The 27170-nt window shown below is 47.4% G+C and overlaps 11 protein-coding genes across 11 annotated transcripts; 4 read left to right on the top strand and 7 right to left on the bottom strand.

The window, feature by feature from the left end:
• Positions 1-86: 86 nt before the first annotated feature.
• SPPG_07811 (ATP:cob(I)alamin adenosyltransferase) lies at positions 87-1298 on the top strand (the record flags this gene model as incomplete). Its single annotated transcript, XM_016755963.1, has 6 exons — positions 87-238; positions 324-475; positions 538-610; positions 675-778; positions 833-957; positions 1027-1298. Coding segments are annotated over 6 exons (703 nt in total), but the record flags the coding sequence as incomplete, so codon positions are not given.
• Positions 1239-5642, bottom strand: SPPG_07810 (uncharacterized protein). The gene is made up of 11 exons (XM_016755962.1): positions 5318-5642; positions 3886-5244; positions 3713-3810; positions 3057-3657; positions 2555-2992; positions 2396-2483; positions 2209-2330; positions 2060-2146; positions 1862-1999; positions 1701-1792; positions 1239-1634 (listed from the first exon to the last, which is right to left on the bottom strand). Exons 1-11 carry the CDS (start codon positions 5564-5566, stop codon positions 1310-1312), a joined length of 3597 nt encoding a protein of 1198 aa, XP_016605033.1. The 5' UTR covers positions 5567-5642; the 3' UTR covers positions 1239-1309.
• Positions 5604-6962, top strand: SPPG_07809 (FMN adenylyltransferase). Its single transcript, XM_016755961.1, has 6 exons — positions 5604-5633; positions 5701-5982; positions 6049-6240; positions 6304-6425; positions 6489-6630; positions 6696-6962. The coding sequence occupies exons 2-6, from the start codon at positions 5798-5800 to the stop codon at positions 6835-6837; spliced, it is 783 nt and encodes a 260-aa protein (XP_016605032.1). The 5' UTR covers positions 5604-5633; positions 5701-5797; the 3' UTR covers positions 6838-6962.
• SPPG_07808 (uncharacterized protein) lies at positions 6940-13799 on the bottom strand. Its single transcript, XM_016755960.1, has 13 exons — positions 13486-13799; positions 12857-13088; positions 12540-12800; positions 12314-12463; positions 12138-12251; positions 11938-12065; positions 11810-11872; positions 11702-11743; positions 10475-11635; positions 8437-10402; positions 8317-8369; positions 8171-8253; positions 6940-8108 (listed from the first exon to the last, which is right to left on the bottom strand). The coding sequence occupies exons 2-13, from the start codon at positions 13085-13087 to the stop codon at positions 7084-7086; spliced, it is 5277 nt and encodes a 1758-aa protein (XP_016605031.1). The 5' UTR covers position 13088; positions 13486-13799; the 3' UTR covers positions 6940-7083.
• Positions 13800-13854: 55 nt separating this feature from the next.
• On the bottom strand, positions 13855-16159 carry SPPG_07807 (uncharacterized protein). Its single transcript, XM_016755959.1, has 3 exons — positions 15934-16159; positions 15085-15844; positions 13855-15012 (listed from the first exon to the last, which is right to left on the bottom strand). The coding sequence occupies exons 1-3, from the start codon at positions 16087-16089 to the stop codon at positions 13958-13960; spliced, it is 1971 nt and encodes a 656-aa protein (XP_016605030.1). The 5' UTR covers positions 16090-16159; the 3' UTR covers positions 13855-13957.
• A 1603-nt stretch (positions 16160-17762) lies between these two features.
• SPPG_07806 (uncharacterized protein) lies at positions 17763-18491 on the top strand. The gene has a single exon (XM_016755958.1). The coding sequence runs from the start codon at positions 17817-17819 to the stop codon at positions 18381-18383; it is 567 nt and encodes a 188-aa protein (XP_016605029.1). The 5' UTR covers positions 17763-17816; the 3' UTR covers positions 18384-18491.
• On the bottom strand, positions 18288-19464 carry SPPG_07805 (translation elongation factor P). Its single transcript, XM_016755957.1, has 3 exons — positions 19094-19464; positions 18916-19029; positions 18288-18847 (listed from the first exon to the last, which is right to left on the bottom strand). Exons 1-3 carry the CDS (start codon positions 19434-19436, stop codon positions 18567-18569), a joined length of 738 nt encoding a protein of 245 aa, XP_016605028.1. The 5' UTR covers positions 19437-19464; the 3' UTR covers positions 18288-18566.
• A 287-nt stretch (positions 19465-19751) lies between these two features.
• On the bottom strand, positions 19752-20677 carry SPPG_07804 (sepiapterin reductase). Its single transcript, XM_016755956.1, has one exon. The coding sequence runs from the start codon at positions 20630-20632 to the stop codon at positions 19847-19849; it is 786 nt and encodes a 261-aa protein (XP_016605027.1). The 5' UTR covers positions 20633-20677; the 3' UTR covers positions 19752-19846.
• Positions 20678-20733: 56 nt separating this feature from the next.
• On the top strand, positions 20734-22377 carry SPPG_07803 (uncharacterized protein). Its single transcript, XM_016755955.1, has 8 exons — positions 20734-20982; positions 21062-21097; positions 21175-21212; positions 21275-21459; positions 21530-21594; positions 21656-21874; positions 21934-22041; positions 22106-22377. Exons 1-8 carry the CDS (start codon positions 20775-20777, stop codon positions 22240-22242), a joined length of 996 nt encoding a protein of 331 aa, XP_016605026.1. The 5' UTR covers positions 20734-20774; the 3' UTR covers positions 22243-22377.
• On the bottom strand, positions 22266-23613 carry SPPG_07802 (uncharacterized protein). Its single transcript, XM_016755954.1, has 5 exons — positions 23448-23613; positions 23275-23380; positions 23021-23210; positions 22753-22952; positions 22266-22686 (listed from the first exon to the last, which is right to left on the bottom strand). The coding sequence occupies exons 1-5, from the start codon at positions 23579-23581 to the stop codon at positions 22483-22485; spliced, it is 834 nt and encodes a 277-aa protein (XP_016605025.1). The 5' UTR covers positions 23582-23613; the 3' UTR covers positions 22266-22482.
• Positions 23614-24070: 457 nt separating this feature from the next.
• On the bottom strand, positions 24071-24664 carry SPPG_09505 (uncharacterized protein; the record flags this gene model as incomplete). Its single annotated transcript, XM_016757675.1, has 1 exon — positions 24071-24664. The coding sequence occupies one exon, from the start codon at positions 24662-24664 to the stop codon at positions 24086-24088; it is 579 nt and encodes a 192-aa protein (XP_016605024.1). The 3' UTR covers positions 24071-24085.
• Positions 24665-27170: the final 2506 nt, after the last annotated feature.

Raw genomic sequence — 27170 nt, 5'->3', positions numbered from 1 at the left:
ACCATGCCAACAAGGATGACACTGCTCGACCACGTGATGACGATATCCGCATCGTCGATCTTTCCTGCCTTCCAGACGCCAGATGTCATGAGTTTGCTGACTCGACGACTAGCACTTCTTCCTCACATTGTACGTACTCGATTCTTTGCCGTCCCTTCTTGCGGTCTCCACATAACAGCCCCACAAATGGCCGACGAGACGCGTCGCATCAAGATCTACACTAAGACGGGTGACAAAGGTCGATAACTTACCGAACAGGCTCCGTTGGAATATGGGACCGAGACTTTGAACAACGGACTAAAGCCTCTTTCTCCTGGATATAGGAACTTCGGCGCTGTTTACGGGCGAGCGACGCGCCAAAGATGACCAAGTATTCGAGGCTCTTGGAACTACCGACGAACTGTCGAGTTTGTTGGGCTTAGCGATCGAGTATTCGGAAGAAGCAGGAAACGGCTTGAATGAGAAGCTACAAAAGGTCTGCACTCTTCAGGATCAACGATATTCTGACCTATTTTTGACGTAGTTACATTCCATCAGGTCCAATGCCTGCTGCAAGACATTGGATCCAACGTCGCCACACCGAGAGCCAAAGCCAGTGAAGTGAGGCTTGGTAATGGCCATTTCTTGTCACGACATATCTTTGCGGTGCTTATTGGTGCCACACATCAACCCAGCACGGACGCAGTTCGACCCAGACGGATTCCTAGTCCAAGAGCTTGAAAGCTGGATTGATGAGCTCGATGAAAGTCTTCCCCCACTAAGAAATTTTATTTTGCCGGTAAATATCTCCTTGTTTTTGTTTTTTATTCTGCAAACTCATTTCTTTATGTAGTCTGGCGGAAGATCGGCGTCAACATTACACGTTGCTCGCAGCGTCTGTCGACGCGCTGAGCGAAGAGTTGTTCCGATCGTTCAAGACGGTTTGGCAGATGAGAGTACACAAAAGTATCTCAACAGGTATATCGAGGCAAATATCTGACTTTCATAGCGATGGCCGTTGATTGGCTTACCTCACGTTGACGCTAGGTTGAGCGACTTTTTGTTCACAGCAGCACGATATGCTGCAAAGCACGAAGGCAAACAGGAAACCATTTATCGCAAATTTGCCAAAGATAAACAATAGGAATGAGCATAGGCTCTGGTTTTGGCGTTCGCGATGATCACGGCGGCTGTAGACTGTAGTAGTGCAAGATTGTGTAGGTTCGTAGAATAACCAATATGCTAGTATAGCCGAAATGGTGGAGGCATTGACGACTAATAATTATATGCGTGACAATCAAAAACTGTGACATTATTACAAGTTTTTATATTAACCTCCTCCTGGTAAATTGGCATTCTTGGTCTTTAGCATATTTCCAAAGGCAGAGGCGAAGTTGGATTTTCGTTGTGCACCAGCCGCAGCCGCGGCAGCATTACCAGCAGGTGGCGGAGGCGGTGTTGCACTGGTCCCGGCGGGTCGTCCTGGGCCACCATCCGATGATGCAGCTCGTCCAGTGGTGCTGACCGCCGCCATCGACTGGCGGCGATCTTTAATCTTGATGTTGTTGACTACTACCTCGAGATGATTCCCTGGTCCATCAACCCCGTCCAGCGCAGATAGTTTATGTATTAGGTACTGTGCATCGATCAGTAATCTACAAATGAATGAAATGATGAGACAAGGATGGTACGCATGAGCATCCATGCATTAGATACAATACCGATTCTTCCCAGCTCCAGTAAACAGATCTATATCTTTAAGTTTATCACCCAGACATCGATTGTAACTTTTAAATACATCTGTCATCACCGCCTTGGATGCATCCAACGCAAAAATTTAGCTTTACGAAACGGATCCCAAACAACGTCAAACGTGCCTTACCCGCATAGTGTCTAGAGGCAGATATCTTGTCAAAACCTTATGGAGCGTGACAGTTTGCTTAACGATATCGTGCATGTACACAGTTGCGGATTCCTCTGAAGAAAACTGAGCAGGCTCGGGATTATCCCAATTTATGGCCTGTACAGAGAATGGGTCTTAGCAGACCGAGACCGTGATCTGGCAACCAAAACTTTTTACCTTCAGCCGATCGGTCTGAGCAAGGCAAAAGTCCTCCATTATCGACAGGAGCTTGGCGTATAATTCGCTTTGATGATCTTTGTAGTCCTGGAAATAAATAGGGGTTCTTAGGACGAACGTCTCAAAACATATGATACAGGTATCCATACGCGTAGTAGTCGGTCAAAGTCCCCCAGTAGGATCTGCTGCTTCGGAGGCAAGTGGCTTTGAATTCTCTCCTTTATGTGGGGAATTACGGCAATAACAACCCCTAAAGACTGAGCTGCCAAAGCTGGGTGCGGTTCGCCCGATTAGTGGAAGATCTCCAAGCGTCCCTCGCCCGTACTATTTCCTTACCTATATGCTTGGCTGATATATTCTTCAGACCGGCAGATCGCATTGCTCCTGCTCCCAAGATTACCTGACATGTCCGTGAATTGAAAAGCTGCAGCAAAGAAAATAGATTAATTGATTGCTAAACGCATGAAATGAAATGCCTCGGTCTCTTCCTCTCACCTTCAAGATATCAGCTATTCTATTGAGGACATCTGTTGTCAAAGCGGGAATATTTTCCATACACTGAACGTATTCCGTCAGCATCTTCAAAAATAGCAGGACGCATGCGACGACATTATATTTCTGTCCGTCGATGACGAGATATCGCTGGCTTCTTCCGCCTGACGATGCATTCATCCCCACCAATGAGGACCGCGGTGACGTAACACTGCCACGGAGAGCCCCAATGTCACCATCATCTTCATACTCTTGACGCTCCAAGGACTCTTCGCTGGAACTATGCTTATCAGGCGACGACGGAACGCTAACGGCAAAAAACTGCTCAACAAGATGCTGAAAGTCTTCAGGCACCTCCGCTTGTGCCCACTGCTCATTTTCGACTATATGAGCTACTTGCTTTGCCTTTTCTTCATGAAAGCGATTTATGAAAGCTTTCGCCTATGGAAGTCGAAGAGTGAGCAACATTCCAAACATACCGTCTGAAATCGAGGGAGTAGCTTACCTGAGATAGGAGCGTCCCTTTTAAACCAAAGCACATTCGCCCGCAAAGGGCCTCCCCTCCTCCCACGAACTCCCACGTCGCTCCGAATAGGCGAAAGAAATCGGTAGGGTTGAGCTGGGCGTTTTGCTCGGAACGTACCCCTATTAGCTTGGCGCACCGGACATGTGCCAAATCGGATGCCGAGAAAAGGACGTCGGATGACTCGGAAATCATTTGCCCGTAGGTAGATGATGCACTCGACCCATCGTCACCAGCATCCGCTGAGGAGGTGCTCTGCTTCTCGCCAGGCGACGGACCCATCAGCATTTCGTTCTGAATATCTAAGGTTGCCGTGGATCCGAACTCGTCCTCCTCCTCACTCAATTTCTTTTTCAATTTATTTGGATGATCAGAAACGGACTCTGAAGGACTTGTTTCGAGCAGTTTCCCGCTATCGGCACCTATCACTACCCCACGCTCTTGCGCTTCCTTTACTATTACTACGATGATTTGGTGGACAATCGCGACTCGCTGTAAGACGTGCAGGAGGGTGACATATACCATAAGGAGAAGGTCAAAAAATGCATCGAAAGTCATCGAGCGAAGCTGCCGTGCCAGTGGGCTGAACAATAGAATAAGTATTTTGCTGTTGGAGTTAAGGCGCGGAACAGCTGTACCTTTGCTGTTGACTGTTTTCGGTGTTTGGAGTCATAGGAGATGAAGCCATGGGCGACAAGCCTGAGATTGAATCAAGCGCCAACACAGGGGGATAGTACTGTGAACATTCAAAGATCTTGATAAATCACCCTGACACCTATAGTCATCAAAGCCAACGGCGTTCAATCTTTACCTTCTTGGACATGGTCTTCACCTCTTTCAAGAGAGCGTCTTTGTACAGCTGCAGTGCGCTTCCGAGCCTGTCCATTCGCAAGAGTCCAAGTACCAGTGGTAGCAAGCGACTTTTCAATCGTTCTTCGTCCACAGTTAGACTTTGGTCAAATGATGGTGTTACAGGGGAGGATACATTAAAGGAGTACTTGTTGTTGAGCATATTATGAACCCAGTTCGATGCCGGTGCTTTTTTGATTCCCGGTGAAATTTTTGAGGCGTCCATGGTGGCCACAGTCTCCTGGACGTCCGCCAAAATCACTTTTGCCAGCTCATTTTCCATCATCGTACCAATCGTTCGTGCAAGGTGTCCTAGCTGAGCACTAAAACTGGCCAGGGCTTTGACCCGTCTGAGGTCCAGAGCCTGCGACACTATTGAAGTACTACGCACCAATCTGACGCCGTGGGTGAGTGCAGATTGTTCTTGAGTGGCGTTAGAAGCTTTTCCGTGCACATCAAGCCCCCGCAGCACCAAACTGGCATGCTCAACCATATCCAGTGCCGCTACAAAGTCACCATGATCCAACAAGCTTTGTATCATCGGTTGCGATTGCCGTATCTCCGCTACCAGCTTCACTCCCCCGTATAGCACCCCAAGATTGCCTCTTCTTCGTTTCAAGCGCACCACTTCTAACCCTTTCTTTGTCGTCGTCCGCGATACTCCGGCCAATTTCTCCCGAAGACCTTTGATTTGCGCTACGCACGACTGCGTCTCATGATGGAGGGCTTGAAGGTTTGCTAGTGCCGCAAAGAACGAGGATGATCGTCGCGAAATCTCCCTAATTAGGTGCACTTCCACGGTATCCAGATAATGTGACAACTTCTCTTGCAAAATTCCATTGGTTGTAGTCGACTCAGAGCTGGTTGCGGACGTGATATCGACGTTCTCACAAACAGTGGCAAAAGTGTGCGGATTGCTCAGGTTGAATTCGGGCTCTAGAAATATAGAGGGAACAGTGTCAAGGGAAACAACATTTGCATTTCGTAGCCTGTTCTTTTGGTTTGCAGATAGTCCGGATGACCCTCGTTTCTCGGTTCCCGCCACGCCCAGTCGCGACGTCAATTCTTCGAGGTTGGCGAAGGACGGTGACGGCTGGTCTACGCTGCCTAACATGGGCATACCCTCCGTTGCTGTGGCCAATCCCACAGCTCGGTTTAGTTGATACTTCCCGAACACGTCCGCAAGCGACTTGATGTAAGGGTCGAACTCGGAAGTTTGCACCTTCCGTATTACTGCAGGCGTAACGGGGACTATGCTATCCATGCCTTTTAATGGCTTTTGTCCTGATTTTGCTTGCTCGTGTGGATCGTTGATGATACCCTTGTGAAGTAACACGGCTGTGCTTAAGAGTACATTCGTGCTGTTCGAGAATTGGCTGTAGGTAAATTCTTACCGATATAGCATTTATCCCGATATCCCGCACGGTCCACGGATGCTCAGACTCGAGAACCTCGTCAAGAGGATTTTCATGTATGGCAGTCTTTTTCAACGACGCCAAGTTATCAGCAGAAGGTGACGGGCGAGGTTCCTTTGCGGGGGCAGATGCCATATTGCTAAGTGGGCTGTTCAGTGGCGTTGAGAATGACCTCTTTGGTCCCGGTGCTTCAGACCGGGACAAACCAAAATTACTAAACAACGACATCTGCCAACTTATTTAGGCTTTTGCGCGTGGAAGAAACTAGTCCCCGCAGATCATGGGACGATCTTAAGTACAAGCTGCTGGAAAGCGTCGATCGTCGCGGCGAGTTTGCTGACTCAACCATATCACGTGACTAGACTTCGAGCACCTCCAAAAGTGTTTTGAGATCTCCCGAAATTGTAAATGCAGCAGGGTCAGTAGGGGGAGAAAGTCGCCTTTGCATCGGCAAACTGCATGAACGAATACGCACAAGCCAAACGGGTGTGCGTGAACGGGCATAGGTATGCGGTCGTCTCGGACCATCCTGAGTCTTTCGCGCCGTTAGAAGATGTGGAGCGGGTACTTGTTGGTAACCTAGAGGGAGCTCAAAAAGTGGACGAGTCCTTTAAAATCATAAAGGAGGCTCTAAAACGATATGGGTGAGCTTTTGGTACCCTTTCATTTATCTTCTTGCTTGTCCTGACATTTGCTCTCCACTATGCTAGGCCAGACAATGTGGCGCTCAGTTTCAACGGAGGAAAAGACTGTACAGTTCTCCTGCACTTGCTATATGCAGCACGACAAGCGTACGAACGAGAAAATCCCAGTGGAAAGCGAACAAAAATAAAGACACTCTATGTTGCCTACACAAATTCGTTTCCAGAGGTCGACGATTTTGTAGAGTTCTGCGTCGACCGGTAAGTGCCCGATGGTAGCTGTCCACCTTGACCAGACATTGACAATAACTTTGTTACCTCTAGATACAATCTGGAACTGGTAAAAATGTACGGACCCATGCGGGCTGGGCTGCAAGTCTTTCTAGATCGATATCCAGAGACGAAGGCAATGTTGGTAGGAACAAGACGAACAGATCCTTTTGGAGGTTAGCATAAACAGTCAGTCACAGTCCAGACCAAGTGACATTCTTACGCTCTGTTTGCATTAGAACACTTGCAGCCATTTCAGATGACAGATCCGGATTGGCCGACACTCATGCGTGTACATCCCATCCTGGACTGGAATTACGCAGACATCTGGAAAGGACTAGCAAATCTTAGAATCCCATACTGTATTTTATACGATCTTGGGTTAGTTGATGCTAATGGGCTCATTGACCACACGACCATCACTAATCGCTTGTTATTTCTTATAGATACACTTCATTAGGAGCAATAGATAATACAATTCCAAACCCTGCATTAGTCAACCCGTTACAAGCATGTGGATTTGACCCAGCTCATCGGCTAGCGGATGGCTGTCGAGAGAGGGAGGGTAGAAAAAAGAGAGAATCATAGACAATCGCTATCAAATGAGGTTGCGTTGGCATTGCAAACTTGAGTGCTTTTCCATCACTTCAGCCAAATATCCATTAGGACACGTTCGTTCCATCAAAAGTATATCCGTAACATATCAAGCCATATATTTGACACTTGGTGCCCCACTCTCTCCACTCTAAAAAGCTATACACAGTGCTCCGGAATACTAACAGTCCACCTCCAACACACGTTCCACCCCCCTTCACTGCAAGCGAAACCACATGTTCAAAGATCTTCGCCGGCATCGCTATCAAATATAGGGTCCCCAAACTGTTCAACGTCTGCTGGTCCCGTCGTGACAGCATGTTGTTCAAGATAATCTATGGAATATCTGGATCGTTGTGAGGTTTCCATCGGATCCACAGCAGCGTCCGTTGGGTAGTCGTTATGTGACTTTGAGCGTTTACGTGAATGTCGCTCAGAGAGTTCCTCCGTTTCCAGCTCTGGATGTGTAGAACTCTTGTGCCTGTGCTTTTTCCGTTTCTCGGACTTGTCGTGCTTACTTCGACGATGCCGCTTTCGCGTATCATCCATAGAGTCTTCAGCATCGCTTTTCACATGAGCGCCTTCATATTCTCCAAACGTGAGGCTATGCCGCTCAGATTTCCGATGTTTTTTCCTTTTTCGGTCGCTCCCGGTAGGGGTGGATCGGTGACTTTTGTGTGGGCGTGGAGACTCCCATGCCACATCATACTCCTCGCCTTCCATCTCCGGGGCATCGAACTCTTCCACCTCTCGTCGTTTCTTCTTTTTCTTATCAGTCCTCTTACGGGCCGCTTGCAACATCTCATCGGTATCATCCCCACTTAGGTCATCCTCTTCCTTTACACGGCCCTTTGCTCTCTTCCGTCCTCCGCTGTCTTCCCGTGACGCGGTACGCTTTCGTTTTTGAGAAGGTGTCTCTTCCGGTGGTATATCATCGTCCATGTAAGGGCTGTAGCCAACTTTGAGCTTCAGTCGGACGGATTTTCCGGAATAATCCTTTGGAGATTGCATTAAGTCATCGTACATGCGGTCCGGCGACGATGCTTTTGACCTCCGCCCATGCTTTTTCTGCGACTTTGGTGGGGGTTCCTTCAACGCAGCCTCCAAAAGAGCCTCAAAGCGCCGTAGTGCCACAGGCTCTCTCATCCAGAATTTTTCCTCCCATTTGCCGTCAACGAGCTCGTCTCTAGATATATTTTCGGCGCGGCGAACCTCGAGCGACTGAAGGAACTCTTGATGGAGAGGGAAGAACGCCGATGTCGGATCTGATGGAGGAGGATAATGTTACAAAATTGTCACAAAGTTTGGCCTGAGGTTTGCTACTCACCTTCCATGATGAGATCGCTTCTGTTAAGACCCCATTTGGCTATTCCGAGCAGGAAGTGCTTATCATACTCGGATGACCACCAGCTGCAACCAAAGTACGCATTGATATCTTTTCAGCCCAAGAACAAACGCTCTCCTTTGACTTACCTCGGCAATCCTGATCGACCATGACGTTTCAGTATTGCCAAACGGTCATCAAGCTAAAGCGTAGAACTAAAGTCAGAGCCGGGACAAACGCAACATTTAGATCTTCAAGAAATCGCATACCTGAGGATGGGGTAAAACCTGTTCACGCAGTATCCGCATCTGATCAAGTCGCTTAAGCAACTTTTTTGCCTTATCATAGGTGATATCGGGGTCCTTTTCTCTAATCGAGGCTTCCAGCGCTTCTTCTGCATCGCCAAGGGATAATCCATTCGTTCCATTCTGCATCGCAGCTAGTTCCGTGCAGCGAATGACATCGTCGCATATGGCCATTAGCTTAATAAAGTGATCTTCCAAGACTTCAGGAGATTTTCGCAAGTTTGACAGCTCCTTGAAGCGTTTCCAATCACGGACACCAGGAGATCCTGGCAGAGTCTCCACACCAAAGGACATGAGAGTCCGCAAGAATTCTTGTCTTTCCTTTCGTGTCAGGTCATGTTCTCTGGCACGAATCTTCTCCTGCTCCTTCTCTTGCCTCAATCGAGTGCGCTCTTCAGCTTGTTGACGCTTGGCCTCCTCTCGAGCAGCTGAATTCAATTCCTTTTGAAATGCGGCCATTATGCGTCTCAAGCGGAAACCGAGGTCACTAGGTGATGGGAAGTGCAGTCCATTGTTGCCGGCTTGTTCAGTTGCATCGAATGACGGGGTAGCGGTTCCTGATGCATTTTCTGAACCTGGTGTGTCGGCAGCTGGAAATCGACCATTTTCATCTACAACGTCGTCCACATCATCCGGATCCACATTGTCTTTATCGTCCTTTCTATCGATGCCCAGTTCCACATCACCATTCGTGTCCGCAGCGGGAAGATCCGCAAAAGTTTGCGAGAAGAAACATAGCTCAGGATCCATACGTATTCTATCGTATTGCTGGTACCCATATTTCGATATCCCGATTATCAAATCTCGATCTTGAACTAATCCCCACCAAGGTGCAGGAGGCGCTCCAACGACGCGCGGCATCTTCATGTCTTTTGTGGGTTTTATCTTTTCGCGAATGCAGAACATCATGGCGATTCTAGAGAGCATATTTTTAGCCCTCTTTTCAAGATGCTCATGGTATTCCGGTGGGGCATCAAGCAAGAAGGAACGATACTCTGCAATTTGGCGTCTTGTAGCACCTTCGTAGGGGATCTCAGGTATCACGTAATTGGTATCATCCAGAATATCTCCCGTTTCCTGTGCAAGAGCAGCTTTGACATCGTTAATCAGTTCTGCTTCCGAGTAGGAGGTGACCTTCAACCCGTGAATGACCATTGCTCTAGCGCATGCTTTGACATCCTCAACCGCACGTCTCGGTAAGGCTTCCTCTACCATCTTCTGCCAGCCAGAAAAACCATGGACCATCATAGCCCGCTCTAATCGCGTTTTTTCAGCCAATGCCCATGGTTTCACCGTGTCTGAACGTGACCCGCGGCTCCCGTCGTCCTCGTCTTCAAAAGGGCTCCCTCTTGATACCGCCCCGAATCGCTGCACTTGACGACGCTGTCGCGGTAAATCAAGAATCAGGTCCGCTTCTGGCGTTATTTCGACTACTTCCAGTTTGGCCCTTTCAGCCATTTTATCCCAGAAATCGGGATCATTGACGTCAACGTTGTCGGCATTTGATGCCGAGAAAGTGGCTTTGGAGAATATTGAGCCTTTTTCTGACTGTGTAGTAGTATCATGCTTGATGACATGGGTCCGTCGTGATAAAATGCTATCAATATCTTCATCGCAGAACTGATTACTTGCATCATCGTCCAACATAGCACCATAAGCACCCTTCTTCAGCAATTCTTCGATTTCCGTTTTGGACAGCGAAGATGGTGGTTTCGAGGTATCCAGACCGTCGAGCCCAGATTCCCCAAGCGATTGAGCATCCATTCTTTGTAAGATTGCTCGATCAAGACCTAGCTTCATACTGGCGCGATCAAACATTTCGCGCTCGTAGGTATTGCGGGTTATTAGTCTATATATTTGTACTGGCCTCTTTTGACCAATTCGATGCACTCGACTTTGTGCTTGCAAGTCGTTCTGCGGATTCCAGTCACTGAGAGGGGAAACAGAACGATCAGGTACACGTCATGGCCGCGCTAATTGGAGTTGCTCCATTTCAACCTACCTATCAAAGATGATGCAGGTATCTGCAGCTGTAAGGTTGATTCCCACACCACCAGCGCGAGTACAGAGCAAGAAGATGAAAGTGTCACTATCCGGTGCTGAAAACCGATCAATAGCTGCCTGCCGCAAATCTCCACGTACACCACCATCGATACGCTCGAAATGCCATTGGCGACCCCGGAGATAGTCCTGTATAAGATCCAGACAACGTGTCATCTGCGAGAATATCAAGACTTTGTGTCCGCCAGCTTTCAGCTTTGTCAACAACTTGTCAATAAGAACCATCTTCCCTGAAGCTTGTACGAGAGCTTGAAAGTGGTGCTCTACGGTATCCCCTCCTCTTTCCCTCATAATCTGGTCTTCGGCACCTTTCAACAAAAACGGGTGTATACAACACTTGCGGAGCTCGATCATGGTGTTAATGAGGTTTGGAACATTAGTTTTCTTCGTCCCTTGTTTCAGCCAAGTGAAGTTCTTTTCCAAAATTGATCGGTACCATTTCTTCTGCGTCGTGGTTAACTCCACCTCAATGATCGTTTCTTCCTTGACGGGAAGAGATTTTTCAACGTCTTCCTTCATTCGACGTAGCATAAGTGGTTTGAGTAGTCCTTGCAGTTTCTCCACATCAGCTGCGCTGCTCAAACTTCCATACTCCCTCTGGAAATCGCTCTCAGACCCGAATCTATCGGGTTGCAGGAAATTGAGCAACGCCCACAGCTCATCCAAAGAATTCTGCAATGGCGTTCCAGTCAAAAGAACTCGGTGGTCCATCCTATATGTCTTTAGAATTTCCGACACTTTTGACGTCTTATTCTTGAGACGATGCGCCTCATCCAAAACGACACATCGCCATGCTATGGGTCGCAAGTGTGAGGCACCAGCCATTGCCATCTCGTATGTTGTCAGAATGATATCGAACTTGTATATGTCCGGAATGATGTGCCCCTGAGAGTCCCTATAATAAAACTCTGTCTCTTCGATGAGCTTTCGGGATATATCTCGGCCGTGGTATACGACAACATTCAACTCTGTCCAGGTTTTGATTTCCCGTTCCCAGTTACCGATGGTTGAAAGTGGAGTGACGATCAGGAACGGTCCGCAGAATCTCTCCTTGGTGTAGAGATAGTCCAGAAAGACGGTAGATTGCACAGTTTTTCCCAGCCTAAAAAGTTTGGTCAATTAGACGTTGACTAAGAAATGAGAATACCGATTGTCGGGCACCACTTACCCCATTTCGTCCGCCAAAATACTATTTTGTCTGTTGTACCAGCTGGTAAAGGTGCCGCGTCAGTATTCTTTTCTATAAAAATATCGAAAAAGAACCCAAACGATTTACCAGAATAGGAGCCAGTTCAAACCTTCTAGTTGGTATGGCCGAAGTTGCATGTCATTTTTGTATCTATGGAGCCAAGTAGGATTAGCTCTGACCTAAGGGAGAGAAAGCATCGAATATCAAATACTCACGATGGCGATTCGTCCAACTTTTTCCATTCCTTTGGATTCGGGCGTTTACGGGGAGCCAAATAACTGGCCTCCTTTGCAGAATCGAGGTGCCGCCGCCGTGCAAACTCTGTGATCTTGTCAGCGTCCAGCTGATGGAGAGGTACAATAAGGTATTAATGCACCGATAACCAGGACGATCAATCTAGCAAAGAATCTCGCACCTCCTTGACTTTTTCTGCATTCTCCCAGGTGCTAGCATCGTACGTTTGCGCGCACCATTTCACAAGATAGAAAACCTTGTCTCCTAATTCTCCTTCATCCAGCAATCGGTCGATCTGAAAAACCAAATGAATTATTGCATGAAAGAAGCGGACATCTCTTGCGACGATGAGCTTACTTTGAGGAACGATGGATTGAAAGGCTCATCCTCGCTCCACTGCATCTCCCACGATGGCTTCTCCATGAAGCGTTTGACACGCATCTTTCCCATTTTGCTTCCCTCCACCTCTGCACGCGGTAGCCATTCCGCATGGCAATAGCTCAAATTCTTTTGAAGATGGAAAGGAAATCCCGCATGAGCTCGACGACCAAGTAGGCAAACAAGAAATGGGCAGGAGTCGTACCTTGTATTTCACAAGAATTTCCTCGCTTCCATCATCCGTTGTCCGCCATGAAATAAGTTTCTCGATCGATGACTTGTCACCCATAGGTATAACAATGCTATCATACGGAGCAGGCTTTGCGTTTCCCGCACGTGCAGCAGAGGACTTTTTGGAGGTAGCAGCTCCTTTCTTTGACTTTGACTTTCCTTTTCGGGCTTCAGTCTCCTCAAAATCTTCGTCATCGTCATCATCGTCATCGTCGAGCTCATCAGATTCGTTCGACTAAACGTATGGATTAGGATGAAGAACATTATGAGAGATAACCCAAAGAATCATACCTCATTGTCATCTAGAAAGTCTTGTGACATGGCATTCCCATTCCCATTCGTATTCCCATTGATACTGGCGGTAACCGGTCGGCCATCATCCAGGTCATCATCCTCACCATGCGCATCCGATATGTCAGATAGAGAGGAGTCAGAGTCGAATGGGTCGGTTAATGGTGTTTCCGAGCGTATTGGTGTGAAGGTTTCGGAGGATGTTAATGGAAGGCTGTCAAAGTCGCTCATCCTGATGGGAGAATCAGAGTAGATACGTTAGATCCCAGCGTCTAATGCTCAGCTACGACTGTTTTGGTCGTCGGCTAGCACCAGTCCCCACAGAAAAGACAGTATAGGTCACTCTCAACCTCCTGCGCAGCTCTCTTTCTAGCTTGGCTAGCGTATATGAAGACCAGTGAGGCATAGGACAACTAATCGTCCGACAACCCGCTCACTGAGGTCGACCAGATTTACTCACGGCAGAAAACCTTTCACTCCCTGCTACAAGTATGCCCGCCGTCCCCACTGTTCCCAGTCCTGTTCGTTGGCAACACGTCTTGAAACTCCGTGTCCCCTGTTCCAACAATGCCCAGTGTCGCTCATGCGAGTACAGCATGTGCCATGCATAGTGAAATGGCATGACCTACCTCGTTTTAGCTTTTGGCGTAGTCCTGGTTCTCTCAACCAACGCGGACCGGTCCTCCCTGGTGAAAAAAAGGTAGCGGCGTTCTTGACCTTGTGCGTGTGTGTGTAGTAGTAGTTGCTGCGTATCTAGCCTCAAACTCTCCCCAACTGTGTTCCTGCACAAACAAGTATAGTTTGTGTGTGTTTGTTGAAAACACTAGAAACCTTTTCAACCAAAAAGCCTGCTACGTCTCAGGCCAAAACTCTCGCCATAGAAACCCCACGTTTAGTTTCCCTCTAAAAAAAATTCAAAAAGACATTAAAAGCATTTAAAGTCGATTTGTGTCATCAAAGAAAACACGACAAGCCAACTTGTTTAAGTGCAACGGATTCAGTTTATGAATGGTTTTTTGGTTTTTCTTTTTTAATTCAACAAGACTGTTGAGCGTCAGTCAGTCCAACGCAGGAAAGAGATCTATGTCATCTATTTTACAATCAAGACTTTCGTAGCTCCCCAACTGTAACTCTACTCTTTTGTCCATTATCATCAAGCACTAACTTGCGCATGCATCTTTCAAATGCAGTGACAAAGGCGTCTGCATCAGCTTCACTCACTGAATGCTTATCATAACCTACGCCAACGCTCATATCACCACCCAGTGTGATCACACCTAACGTAAACAAACCGCGTACGCCGTCAAAGGAGGAATTCACTAATCCTGCAAAATGAGATAATACTGCTCTAGGGTCGTCCTGTGATTTATGTCGTGGTGAAGCAATAGGATAATCCCAAGCACCCAAATTCGCTACTTCTACAGAATAGGATCGCGAAAGTTTGGAGAGATCTGTGCTCTCATTTATACGTTTCCACAATGATTTATGGCGGAAACACCAATTTACCAATTGAAGTCGAGCCACGCTTGATCGCTGACTTTGCGCTATCCGTCTCCGCACTGACCGAACTCTCCCCCAGAACGTGTCGCTGTCGGTACATCGATGAGCCGAATTCATGACACTTCCACTATATCCACCAAATATTTGCATGGCAGGATCGGTTGCTCTGTCGCCACCTTGCAAGAGGCGCGATCCCGGTAGCAGATATCGGATAGTAGATGTGACTACCCATCCTTGATGAGTTGGCAGGCGTTTGCGGCACCTTTTTGATGGATCTTGGGAATACTTGGGAATTGTCTCGAATGCGGATCGAACTGCAGCCATTGCAGCAACCACCAAAACAGCCGCTATGGATGTCTTCTCCCTTTTTGCTCTTTTTCTGAGAGATTCGGTAAACACAGAATCGAACCAAAGGAAGCGAGCGTTTGTTTGTGATGTGTTTAAAAGCGGGCGTGGGATGGGTAATGTGAGGGGACGTGTTAAGGTGGGTCGTGACTCTTGTTTTAGAGCGGTTTCAGCATCTGTTGAGTTTAGGGTTATGGGATCTGATGATGAAGCTTGGGAAGCTGTATTGTCCGTAATGCGATCGACTTTACGACCTTTGAAGCGGGAGCGGCCTTTCGAGGTCGCAAAGCTCACTGCCATTGATGCGGCCACTTTCAAATGATGCAAGTTAGCGGTCAATCGGCCAATATCCCGACAGCTAAATGGGACTGTACAGTTCCTACCAGGAAGTACTTGCACCAGATACGGATTAAAGAGATTATCAATCAATGGTGGCGGCTCAGTGACCAGTGCAACCGTTTCCAATCGTAGATCACTTGCGTTCAAATGATCGGCATCGCACACCGCCAGGAACGTCTTTGCAAAAGCATACATCGAAAGCCCATCCCCTAAGCAATGATGGAAAGAGAAAATGATCTCAAAATGACGCTTATCTTCCAGTCGGTGTGATGAATAAGTAAGCGGGGATGTATCGATCTTGTTGGGACCGAGCTGCGCCGGAATGAGTGTGTCCGTAGACTCTACCGCGCTAGGTACAGTGTGTGACGAGTTCGGACTCGACGACCCAGTCTCCGTTTCTCCTTCTCCCGACGGAACCGTCAAAGCTGAGTCATTGAGCCCAACTGCACTATCTATCGCTTTCAACGGAGCCACATCCTGACCATTCGCCACGCTCTTGTGCGCAATTATAACCGTCCTCCAAAGAGGTTTCGTAACATCGTTGGTGTCGAAATTTATGTTCATCTCATCACAAAAGACGTTTCTCCACGTGTCATGATCCTCCCGAGCTACCACACGATATTCTGGCTTGAAATCTGCCGCAGTTTCCCCCAACGGGCGAACGGTGAGTGTGGTAGGATCTACAAAAGATGTCAAGCGATAGTGTTCGGAGGCAGCTAGCTTGAGTAGGTCGACGAGCCGTGGGATTGATACGTCTGGCGTTTGCGGTGGAAGGTGTAGGCGCAACAGAAAGGACATTATGACCTGGAGGAACCCATTGTTGTATAGACGAGACCGAGAAGATGACTGTTAATACAAATCCCTGAAGATGCCCTTGCCCTTCCGTACGTCACCTGTGGTCGACCTGGTGCCGACTGATAAAAGATGCGCTCTGTAATTGAAAGAGCATTGTCGGGAAGAACACCCTTGGATTTTCGCTTCAGTGGTCCCTGCTTCGACATGTTGCAATTTGTGAATGGACGGTCGCCAAACGAGTGACGAACCAACATGGGCTGGAGTTTTTGTCTAGCCTGGGGAAAGTGTTACATCGTAATGCCCATCACGTGATACATCCCATCGTTTGACACTTCTGGTTTGGGATGTGTTTTCCAACGTTTGTCCAACCGATATTGCAGACATTTGGTTTGAATACTCAAGGAATCCATAGATCGGTACGGGGCTGGAACGGTTGGCATGAACTTTCTCCGAAAGACTTTCTGGTTGATGTACATACCAACATCCGTAGATCACAGGTTTTGAGGCGTTAACCATGCCGTAGATTTCACTTGAAACTTGCAAACAGCATGTTGAGCACCGCTTTTCAGCACCAGTATGATGTTCCCTGGTGACGCTTTATCGAAAGCACTCATGCATCTTGCGCAACATTTACATGCAAATGGGTGTTATTCAGTGATGTTTTAGGTCACCCCAGAGCATCCTTCCATTTTGTACGCTATAATAATCTTTAACCAGACATGCCTTACTGCATTTGAAGACTCTGTGTTTCAGCTATTGATAAGCTGTTGAATAGGAGGAATCCGATAGTTTAGAGTGCAAAGACAAGTTACGAAAAGACGCTAAGTGTTCACATCCTTGCAAGCCCACATCGAGAAGAGGATGGCAAGCGCAAGATGAGCTTCCAACTCGCCTGTCACGGCCTTGTGGTTTCATTGCTCTGTTGGATACAACGTCAAAGACAAATCCACCTCGTGCTTTGCTGCCGGAACTCAGCCAGCTGCAATGCCAATCCAAACGAATCCAACAAAACTTCTTGTCCAGACCAACCTGCTAAAACACTTTTGCGAGCACGTTTCTTTGCACGATATTCATATTTTGTTAAACATCTTTTGTCGATTAGTGTAGAGGTGACAGAAAATGGCACTAGCTACTACACCAGGGAATAAACCGGCGACAACCGGTTCGGAAAAGCTAAGCTACTACTAGACAATTATACACGCAATACGTAACGGTTGGTTGTAACCGGATAATTGCCCACCACCACACACGGTCCCTACTAGGCCTTGATCCAGAACTCTTGATGGCATTGAAGCCAGAGTCTTCGCAACATTGGGGAGACTCGCAAGCTGGAGGATCTTCAGTGACAAGGCTTGGAGACTAAAAACTGCATGTCAGCGAGATGAATGACAGAATGAAAAGAAATGCCATTGGTACTTACCAACCAAGCTCAACAAGTGTAGCAGCATAATAGTAGGTTTTGTTATCGGATCCAATTGGTTGCCGCTGGTTCTGATCACGATTGCTGTCGGGCGGTCGAGGTCCTCGGCACCACCACATCTGCATTCTCATGATTGGACCGAGTCGCGATGAGAGTTGCGCAGATGGTTTGAGAGTCGAGGAACTGGTGAGGAAGGGGAGAGACAGCAAAAGGCCCCCCTTTTATAGACCTCGATTGTGGCAAAATGGGGTCCAGCTGAAAAAGACAAAACGTTACATTAGCATGCCTCACCGCAGTTTGGAGAACATTAGCATCCATGCCACACCGCTTTGAGTGATAGATGGGGGTGCTGATTATGCGATATGACTAACCGGATTAATCCGGATAATAATGGGTCCTAGTGCCATTTTCAATCACGTCCGATTATGACACGGTCGATGAGTCATGCTGCGTCTTGCTGTGTACTGGCATCTTGTAGCTTCCGCTTTATAAAAGGCCTTCCTTCTGCTCTCCCTTCTTTACAGAGGCACTCCTAATAGCAAGCGCAAAACAAAAGCAAACATGTCCTCGCAAGTATTCGATGGTCCCGCTCCAGATACTCTGGAACCTACCACACTGGCCCACCTTCCTGCACCAACCACGGAGCCCGCACGACTTATCCTCCTCGGGCTGGACTCACCCGATGCAGAGCCCTTGCTAAAGTACACCTTTACTCATCTTCTAAAACCAAATGACACCCTCGTTATTCTCCACACCATCCCCCGCGCGTTCCCACCGGCCGCGATGGATTTCTATACTGGAGTGGATATTACCGGCTACATAGAACAAGTTAAACAAAATGTAATGGATGGTATGAAGACTCTTGTACAAGATGTGCGACAAAAGTACGCCAAAGATTTGGACGGCGTAAAAGTAGAAGCACGGCTCGTTTGGGGCGATCCCAGGGAGGTCCTGGTGGGAGCTGCCGACAAGCTAGGAGCGAGCATGGTTATTGTTGGCAATCGCGGACGAGGAGCTCTGAAGAACTTGGTTATGGGTAGCGTAAGCAGTTATGTCCTAAGCCATTCCAAGGTTCCAGTCGTAGTTTATCGCGAGCCTGTCAGTGAAGGGAGCAAATCTAGCAAGTAGTTGTTTTGTGCTAGATATTCTTTTAAATTTTGTATCGCAAGTCAATTATCATCATCAGTTTTAACAGAGAATATTGTAATACGTTTACTGATCTTCGCCGTATGTCACCCACTTTGAACAATTGTGAACTTTTTGAAAACCGCATGCTTGAGATTGGTGTTCCCATCTCAACTGTCCCATCATCTATTTGGCTCTCGTAACATATCTGTACTCTCCAAGATCTACTACAATCTTATCTCTAATGTTGACAAATTCTGGGACCATAACATGAGCCCCAGAATCCAAGGTCGCATCTTTGAACATGGTGCCCTTGCTCTCGTTAGTTCCGCTCGACGCAACAGGTGGAGTGTCCACCACGGTGTAAGTACCTCGCTCTGGCATCTTTACGACCACGGGCTTTGTTTCATGAAAATCGACTTCAATCCGCATTCCGTCTTGCAGAAACGGTATCGCTTTGTCACCGCCTTTTTATTATCCCCGAGTAAGCAACTGATTATATGAAAAGGCCGCAAATCACAGATCTGGATCATACCATTGAAAATACCAAGTGGAAAGGCATGCTCTTCAAAGGTTTCATTGTCTAGCAAGTGCAGCTCTTGGTCATCTAGGTACAAGAACTGCAGCTCTTTTGTATCCAGCTCAACAACTATTGCATAAAGAAACGAATCAGACAAAACAATTTGATCTTCCATAATATCCAAGTTCCCCACCTTCCACCGTCTGTCCGGAATTAAACCTCTCCAACGCCTTCCCAGATCCAGTTACATCCCGCAAATCAAACTTGTAGTGTGCTCCTCCTCGCCCCTGAGTGTGGTGTGTGTAATTGTTTACCACCCATATTCTGTCTCGCAGCTCAATGACCGCCCCTCGTTTGACTTGGTTGACAGGTACTTGGAGGAATCGACGAGATATGTGCGAAGGGAAGGGGTTGAAAAGTCTCTGTCGATGTGTGCAGAGTCGTTTAGCAAACATGTTGTTGGAATTTGGCAATTCAGCAGCAATGACTTTTGGCAGTTCAAAAAATTGGGTAAATTTCCGTGATTGACTCATCATGATCGCGCAGCATCGGCCACGACCAAAACATCAACTGGAACTGAGCGAACAACCTCGTTTGCTGCGCTGTTGTCGGACAACAAGATGTAGAAACGAAGGGTCAACCGACCGAGGAGAGTGTAAGCAGCCTTTGGGTGATCTCATCCTCCTGCTTTGCTCAACGAAGAATCGTGCCACTAACCCAGGCATTAATGGCGAATGTCAAGGTCATGGGCTGTGCAGATCACTCCTTCCGTTCCGCATTGCTCTGACCATGCAAGTGATTAGATTGCTAAACGAAAAGACAGTCAACGTACGTCACTCATCCAGCATAGCTACTTTTAAAAATAGGAAACTTGAAAACCAAGAGTTCATATTTGGGTTTACATTTACAATAAACATTCCTTTTCCACCGTCCCACTAAAGGCAAGTCACCATCCCTTGACATCATAGATATCTATATGTGCCCCATTCTCATACTCATCCTTCTCCAACAATCCAATCAATACCTTGGCAGAAACCGTTGGTTCAACCAACTTGCCTTGAGCATGCATGTCAGTGTACACCTCCCTCAAAGGCACATCCGGCATCTCCTCCCTGATCCTCGTCTGCATATCAGTATTCAGTGGTCCAGGTGCATAATTCAATACCCTTATGTTGGGCTCTTCCACTGCAATGGTCTTGTGGTACATATCTCGGGCAGCTTTGGTTGCAGAGTAAACGCCCCAACAGTCAAAAGCCTGGATGGCCGCTAATGAGGATATGTTGATGATATGGATCTGAGTGGGGTTGGGAAAGTGTCTTAGAAAAGCGGACGTCAATGCTAGAGGAGCGGTAAGGTTCAGATGAACGGCAGGGCTAATGTCATCGGGAGTTTGGTGTCGCATTCTGTCGAGTTTCCCCAGTGACCCGGCATTGTTGAAAAGATATACCCGCGCGTATTGAGTCGCCGGGTGTGGGATTTTGGCAAACAAATCTTTGCAAACGCTGTCCAGATCCAGAGATGTAAAATCAGCCGAATGCGTTACAATGTGAAGAGACTTTGACGACGCCGCTGCGAGGGCTTCCGCCTTGGTTTCTTCCAACTGAGCAGTGTTACGGGCCGTCAGTAACAAGTCGGTCTCTTGTGCTACGAGTTTAGACGCCGATAGGGCTAGGGTGAGAGATTTCCCAAAGCCCCTCGAGGCGCCTGTCAGGAGAATTAGGGTACGGGGCATTTTGGGATAGAAATGCTGCAAGATGGGAAGGACGCCTTCGTCGGGGATGATGACCACATCACACTTGGGGGAGCGTTGCTAGGCGCGGTCGCAAAGGAGGATTGAACATGCTCACGACCCCATTGTTGAATTCTCTAACGCAATGCCTGTATCAAGGTTGACCGCCGCAGTGGCATTTGGAGCTGGAGCTGTGCTGGGGGGACTGGGGGGTATTGCACTGTATAAACGCACGCAAAAAACAGAAGTAATTGTCCCGCATGTTCCTGCTACATTGCCTCCAACACTACCTACGGATGTGACTGAACAACCAGTCCATAAAGCAAAGGAAATCATGAAGTTTGGCTTTCCAGGTTATTTTAATTGTGCATATTGGCATATACTGGCAATGGCTTTATCATTATTATTATTGTCGCCTTTTCTTCTTCAAAGGGCCAGTATCTGATCTCCTCTACCGCCAAGCATATGGTATGGAATATAGAATGACAGCCTCTTGTACAAAGCAGCCAGACTAACAACTAGCCACTACCGCTTATCACCATTAGTTACTTCCTACAATCGTTCTTTAAGAAATCCAAACTGGGTACGATACTGCTTATTGTCCGAAACAGCTTCGCTACCCGCTTTGTTTATATTACGACCCAGGTAGCAGAGCATCTGACAGCAGCTACCCTGGAGGGAAAATCCAATTCCTCCACTAGTCTGATAGTAGTAGATGAAGCGAATCTTGATAAACCGGACCGGAGTCATTCGACCTTCAGAGAGGATTTACGGATTCCAAGATTATTCCGTGCAAAGCTGAAGGATTATGTGAAGACCGGATATGATCGGTAATTTGTTGGATTCACTAACTCGAGACTTTTCGCAATTGTTTCCAGACTCAATCTTTAAGATTATTAGGGGGCACCTCGCACCAGCTGCTGACGTTCGCGATTCACAAGAAGCTATTAACGAAACCTTCCTTTGTACGTCCAACCTCTTCATCGCACACTACGCTTCCACTGATTACATATTGCCAAAGAACAGTAACAAATATCAGCCCCCAAGTCGGAAAGGGATTCAATAGAAACTACTGGTTCTATTTTGAGAGCTTTGTTCGATCCCTCACCAAAGTCTTTGACGATGTTTATGTCATTACTGGACCACTCTACCTACCAAAAGTAGGAGAAGATGGGCGATCGTACGTCAAGTATGAGGTTATCGGCGATCCACCAAATACGGCTGTTCCGACGCATTTTTACAAGGGTGAGTTGCGTCCCTGATCGGTTTAGAACGCCCAACGTTTTAACTTACGACATTTGCAGTTGTATTGGGTGTGAAGGGAAAGGAGCATGCCTTACAAGGGTTCGTCCTGCCCAATGAACCCATTGAAAACACTGCATCCCTTGAAGCTTTTACTATGCCGCTTGACGGTAAGCTTCCCGGCGCCATTTCATGCCCTTTATTATCTGTAAATCTGATTGTGTATCTACGTAGCAATCGAGCGAGCGGCAGGGTTGGTTTTCTTTCCCGATCTCAATAGGTTGGCTTACAAACCGCTTTGTGCCGTTACGAAATGCGATATCACACACATGTTGGAGGCGTCCAAAAAAGCTTCCAAATGGCGACTTTAAGCAGGAACGCTGGAGTCTTAGTCGATACTGATACTCACAGGTAAATCGGAAGTTTGGCATTCCAGTACCGAATTACACCATGTTACAGCTGTTTCGCATACTATATACCAATACAGTTTGCAATTCTGTTACGCGTGACAATTACTGATGCAGAGTCCACTTTGTTCTTTACGTGAAGACGAACAGCAAGGTATATTCAGGCACAACATATAAGAGAATGAGCGTAGAGGATTCTAGTCCCTATTTTTCCTTCTTCTTGGTTTCATAGCGAGTGGGCGTTTGAATACTGCTAATGATTCGTACGCCAAGTAATCCGATGATCACGAGAGGCACCATCGCGAAAATGCACATGAAGAGACCTTGATTGAAAAACACGTATTTCTGGAAGATGGGGCGCTTGCTCCATGGCAAGGGGGTGGCTTGAGTAGCTCGCTTTCGCAGCGTCTGTAATTGCGTATGCACTGGTGAGTCTACAGGTAACAATACATCAACCAAACAGCGTGGACGCACCGAAGGGTTGGATACACCGGTAAACACAGCTGTCCAATCGTCTTGTTCCAGCTTGGTGATGTCGGTCAGCACCTTGTCGATAACGTTGTCATTTTCGGTCATTGTCTCGACGTGTTCTGCTGCTGAAGCGGCGCGAAGAGGCTTCAAACTAGCGACCAGGATGTAACTTTTTCCATCACTGAGATCAGGTACCGACCCATCTGTATTAGGGACCAAACATGCGTTATTATCTTGATAGTTTTATTTCTCCCTCCGTGGTCGATCATACCTTCTCCAATTTTCAGAACGACAGCCTCCTGCCCAGCTTTCTGGCATGCATCCTGGATATGTTCCACGACATCTTTCACATCATTTGCGGCCGCAACAAATGATATTTTGAGGCTCGAAGGAGCAGAGTCTACTGATCGTTTCAACTTTTTGGTTGCGGGAGACAAATGAGGAAGATCCAAGGCGTGAAGCTATATAAATGTTTGTGTTAAATGATGTAGCAGGGGAGTAGCGACAGATACACGACATGCGCACATCTTTCTGTTCAAAGACCACATTCAGTTTCCGACAACCGACGTTTCCAAACACTGGCGACAAGTCTGATCTCCGGAGTATGGAGGAGGTACTTGGAACTGAAAATCTGGAAAAGAAATAGACGACTCAAGTAAGGTGCAGGTTCAACGGACAGGGAGCACCATGACGGCTACTTTTTGCCACTCCATAGAATCAACGGAACAGTGTCCTCGTATGCGCTCACACCAATAATCACAGTAAGGAGGAGGAAGAGCGCAAAGTAACGCCGGATATGGCCGAAGCGGGCGGGAATCGTTTCGGAAGCCATCGTTTGTTGAAAAGTGGCGGATGACTTAAGTTGCAAGGACAAGCTAGTGCGGAGCCGGTGGGTATTGGCACTAGCACCCGCACCAGGGATTGAACCGGCGACAACCGGCTCGGAAAACCTAATCTAACCAATCTAAGCTACGGCTGGAACACTCCTGCTGAACACTTCTGGTCTACTGTGTCCATCCAACATTGATTGCACGATTATCAGCATATTGCAGGTGCTCAGCGTATCTCGATTCCAGTAGCGCATCGTCCAGGCTTGCTGACAGTTAGGGTTGGTACAACCCAGCAATCCATGGACTTTTTCAATCTTGCCTTCTCGTCGTCGCCAAGGTCTTGAATGAGGTCGTGTTTTGAAACCTTTTTCAAGGAAGTCATCGGATGAACAGTGAGGGCAGACAGATGAGGTTTTATACTCGTCGAGAAGGAAGCAGTTGATCCTGTTGCGCTTAAAGAGGGTGCGCCAACCTTTCGTCTTTGATGAGGTCTGAAATCTTGCAGTTCAACCGGCATCGCTCCAATCTCCCATCACAATGGTAAAGTTTTCACCGTACTTGTTGCGTAAGTTGGATATGAGGTTCGATTCACTCTTCTGACGGTTTATAAATGCATGCCACTTCCACCACGTGTGGGCAGGATGCGAATAGAAGTCCTTTTGACGATCCCAATCAGCGCGCCGAACAAGGAGATAGCGCATGAAGTCCATGAGGTTCATTGTCTTGTGACTAGGGATACGTGATTCTATGAGGTCCATTCCCGCTTCCTTCTTCATCTGCTGCCGTTCTGTTGCAAATCGACGGCTTCCAGTCTCCACAGCTCGCTGGTTGGCGGTGTAGCGAAATGTCATACCACTGTTGTCTTGGCAGTAGAGAATATCGTGCTTGTTTGGGTCGATAACGACGACATTCTCTGCTGCTCGACAAGCAGGTAAGTTTTTCTCCATGTATTGCACTTTAACCTCCGCTGCCACCATGTTTGCTGACTTTCTCGCTCTGCGCTTTCCATACTTGTCTGCTTCTGGGTGCTTTAGGTATACAGACACTGAGGTTCCATCCGTCGTGATCGAGCCTTCAAACTGCATACCGTGGCGAGATCTAAAAGCCTTGTTCCACAGATTACAGACGCGCAACCACAGATCATCCTTTTCGACAGTTTCTGTGTCTCACTGCGTGATGCAAAGGATATGCTGGTACAGGATGATGGTGTCCATTCGCACGTGACTTTGAATGAGCGAGCGGCACAGAGGTATCGCACTGAACTGTCGAAATCCATGCTTTTCATATAGGCTTGACAACCGACAGTATGCAGGAAAGAACACGAGAGGGTCTACAGCAACGGAATATGCGAGTGGCTGGTCGTCAGAAAGGGGAATGTTAAGGGACCAAATCTCTTCTAGAAGTTCACTCTCTTCAGCAGTCAAGTCATCCAGCGATTCTGGCATGGTTTTGAAAAGGAAAACCGACTTCAAGTAGTGAAGACGAGCAAAGAAAGCTTTCCGCGCATCGCTTTTGTAGCGGATTTTTTGTTGGTAGACTACGGTAAAGACGACTTGGGTCTCCTAGCAGGTTATGTGGGTGGCCGTACTAGGAATCATAGTCTCCGAATCCTTTCTTTGGGCGTCGGTAGCGACTTGGGGGCAAGAGGCAAGGAGAGTCGGTTAGTTGTGAACCGAGCAGGATTTAGAGGCTTCAGTACAGGTGATCAGGCCGTTGAAGCACTCTGTTAGGTTCCTGTTAACCTAAGATTGGAGTTGAGAAGCGAGTTATGGGGATTTAGTGTCACTACGGCTTCTGCCCCTGACTTATTTTATTGAATACATCCTTTTTATACAAGATTCTTGGATAAACTGTTAAACTAAACTAAACTAATGGGTGTCACTGCACCGCAACTGATTTATTGGTGGCGGTACCAATCTCTTCCTTTTCCACACTGGCTCGGGCCTCCACAGGTTGTACAAGGCACGCTGAAATCTAATGCGCCAATTGCCATTCTCTGAACTGGTTTTTTCGGTCACGGTAACCCAATCGGTGGAGTTGGTCACGCGATTCATGCTTCCTGCGTCCGATTTGGGCTTACTCGCGATCTCTCGAAGACGTCCTCGTTGTTACACTTTTCAGTGGCAGTCGCTGCTTCTGTCCCTTCACGTCGAGCCGCAGATTAATGTACCGGAGCAGCATCATCATGAAGTGTTCCTGGATGTTGACCTTCAGATTCGCCATCATACTTGCTGTCAGGTAATTGACTGATTGCTGCTCTTTTTGTAGATTTGGATGAACGAAGCCAACGATGTGGCAGTACCAACGAATGTATGGCAACAAGGATTCGCGTAATGCCTTCTTCGCACCGGTTTTTGGTTGCCATGATTCACCTTTGTTGAGAAGATAGAGGATGGCTTCAATCGTCTCTTGATTTACTGTGGGAAAAACTGGCGCTGATGAAAGGAGATAGAATTTCAGCGCGTGGGAAGCATGGTCGGCAAGTTGATTGTGACAGAATTCTTCTGTCAGTGCTATGGTTATACTGGTTAGATGTGGTTCCAAACTAGTGGGCACATGACTTTGCTGATGGTGTCAGCATTCATTTGACCAGAATTAGATAAATAAGCAGATTTAGCCATTTCTGGCTAAATTAGATGAGTATTCTGACACACTGGCATCTGCCCCTTTCAATCAAGTGGCACAGTGTATTTAGGATGACTTCTCTCACTTCTGATTGGCTATAAATGGTGCAATAGGCTGACAAATAGTTTAGGATGACATGTACAAGATCTGATTGGTTGCAAATGGTGCAATAGGCTGACAAATAGTTTAGGATGACATGTGATCTGATTGGGTAGTTAGGATATAGCATTTGTCAGCCCCTTTGTCTATAAAAAGAGGACCTCTCTGAGGCCCCTTAGGATATAGCATTTGTCAGCCCCTTTGTCTATAAAAAGAGGACCTCTCTGAGGCCGCTCAAAGGGAGAACAAGTAGTAACCAAGTCTTCCCTAGTTTTCTGTTGTCTTCTTGTCCCTGCTAGCCTGTTACATGGTAGCACCACCTTAGACAACAACCCCAGACTCTTAGACCTTCTGTGAGAGATCAGAAGCTAAGATCCCCAGACCCCCAGAACCTGCCCTAGACCTTCTGAGTAATATCAGAAGACCAACAGACCCCAGACCCCAGACCCAGCCTTAGTCCTTCTGAGTAATATCAGAAGACCCCTGCCTCTTATCCCAGACCCAACTTATGCCCAGAACCCCCCTCAAGGACTCCTACAGACCAGCCCACACCATCCCATACCACAAACCTACCCCCAGCACAACCTCCAGAACTACCACCAGACACACCACTTGGTTAGCATCAGAAGCTCTGATAAAACAGATAGAGCTTTTCTATTGTGGGATTGTGAAGAAGCTGTAGAGTCCCCCTGTATCCTCCCCACCAGTTGTACTTGCAAGTAGTATTGCATATTTTGGGCCTGTGACCCACCCTATTTTGACTGCAAGTAACATTGCATCTCTTGGGCCTGTGACCCACCCTATCTTGACTGCAAGTAACATTGCATACTCTTGGGCCTGTGACCCACCCTATCTTGACTGCAACAT

The sequence above is a fragment of the Spizellomyces punctatus genome (genome assembly GCF_000182565.1).
Source record: "Spizellomyces punctatus DAOM BR117 chromosome Unknown supercont1.17, whole genome shotgun sequence".
NCBI classification, from domain to species: domain Eukaryota; kingdom Fungi; phylum Chytridiomycota; class Chytridiomycetes; order Spizellomycetales; family Spizellomycetaceae; genus Spizellomyces; species Spizellomyces punctatus.
This window is presented reverse-complemented; position numbering and strand designations above follow the sequence as displayed.

Coding starts and splice junctions, on each gene's coding strand:
- SPPG_07810 (XM_016755962.1), bottom strand. CDS start 5,566: ATGTCGTTGTTTAGTAATTTTGGTTTGTCCCGGTCTGAAGCACCGGGA. Junction 2,331..2,395: donor TATATCAGCCAAGCATATAG/GTAAGGAAATAG, acceptor AACCGCACCCAG/CTTTGGCAGCTCAGTCTTTA. Junction 1,793..1,861: donor TGCCTCTAGACACTATGCGG/GTAAGGCACGTT, acceptor GATGCATCCAAG/GCGGTGATGACAGATGTATT.
- SPPG_07809 (XM_016755961.1), top strand. CDS start 5,798: ATGAACGAATACGCACAAGCCAAACGGGTGTGCGTGAACGGGCATAGG. Junction 6,426..6,488: donor ACGAACAGATCCTTTTGGAG/GTTAGCATAAAC, acceptor TGTTTGCATTAG/AACACTTGCAGCCATTTCAG. Junction 6,631..6,695: donor TGTATTTTATACGATCTTGG/GTTAGTTGATGC, acceptor TATTTCTTATAG/ATACACTTCATTAGGAGCAA.
- SPPG_07808 (XM_016755960.1), bottom strand. CDS start 13,087: ATGAGCGACTTTGACAGCCTTCCATTAACATCCTCCGAAACCTTCACA. Junction 8,254..8,316: donor GGTCGATCAGGATTGCCGAG/GTAAGTCAAAGG, acceptor CTTTGGTTGCAG/CTGGTGGTCATCCGAGTATG. Junction 8,109..8,170: donor AAGCGATCTCATCATGGAAG/GTGAGTAGCAAA, acceptor CTCCTCCATCAG/ATCCGACATCGGCGTTCTTC.
- SPPG_07807 (XM_016755959.1), bottom strand. CDS start 16,089: ATGTTGGTTCGTCACTCGTTTGGCGACCGTCCATTCACAAATTGCAAC. Junction 15,845..15,933: donor CGGCACCAGGTCGACCACAG/GTGACGTACGGA, acceptor GGGTTCCTCCAG/GTCATAATGTCCTTTCTGTT. Junction 15,013..15,084: donor TCTGGTGCAAGTACTTCCTG/GTAGGAACTGTA, acceptor ATCATTTGAAAG/TGGCCGCATCAATGGCAGTG.
- SPPG_07806 (XM_016755958.1), top strand. CDS start 17,817: ATGTCCTCGCAAGTATTCGATGGTCCCGCTCCAGATACTCTGGAACCT.
- SPPG_07805 (XM_016755957.1), bottom strand. CDS start 19,436: ATGATGAGTCAATCACGGAAATTTACCCAATTTTTTGAACTGCCAAAA. Junction 19,030..19,093: donor TTCCGGACAGACGGTGGAAG/GTGGGGAACTTG, acceptor TTTATGCAATAG/TTGTTGAGCTGGATACAAAA. Junction 18,848..18,915: donor TCCACTTGGTATTTTCAATG/GTATGATCCAGA, acceptor GATAATAAAAAG/GCGGTGACAAAGCGATACCG.
- SPPG_07804 (XM_016755956.1), bottom strand. CDS start 20,632: ATGCCCCGTACCCTAATTCTCCTGACAGGCGCCTCGAGGGGCTTTGGG.
- SPPG_07803 (XM_016755955.1), top strand. CDS start 20,775: ATGCCTGTATCAAGGTTGACCGCCGCAGTGGCATTTGGAGCTGGAGCT. Junction 21,875..21,933: donor TCCGACGCATTTTTACAAGG/GTGAGTTGCGTC, acceptor CGACATTTGCAG/TTGTATTGGGTGTGAAGGGA. Junction 22,042..22,105: donor TTTTACTATGCCGCTTGACG/GTAAGCTTCCCG, acceptor GTATCTACGTAG/CAATCGAGCGAGCGGCAGGG.
- SPPG_07802 (XM_016755954.1), bottom strand. CDS start 23,581: ATGGCTTCCGAAACGATTCCCGCCCGCTTCGGCCATATCCGGCGTTAC. Junction 23,211..23,274: donor TGGTCTTTGAACAGAAAGAT/GTGCGCATGTCG, acceptor ACATTTATATAG/CTTCACGCCTTGGATCTTCC. Junction 22,953..23,020: donor CGTTCTGAAAATTGGAGAAG/GTATGATCGACC, acceptor TCCCTAATACAG/ATGGGTCGGTACCTGATCTC.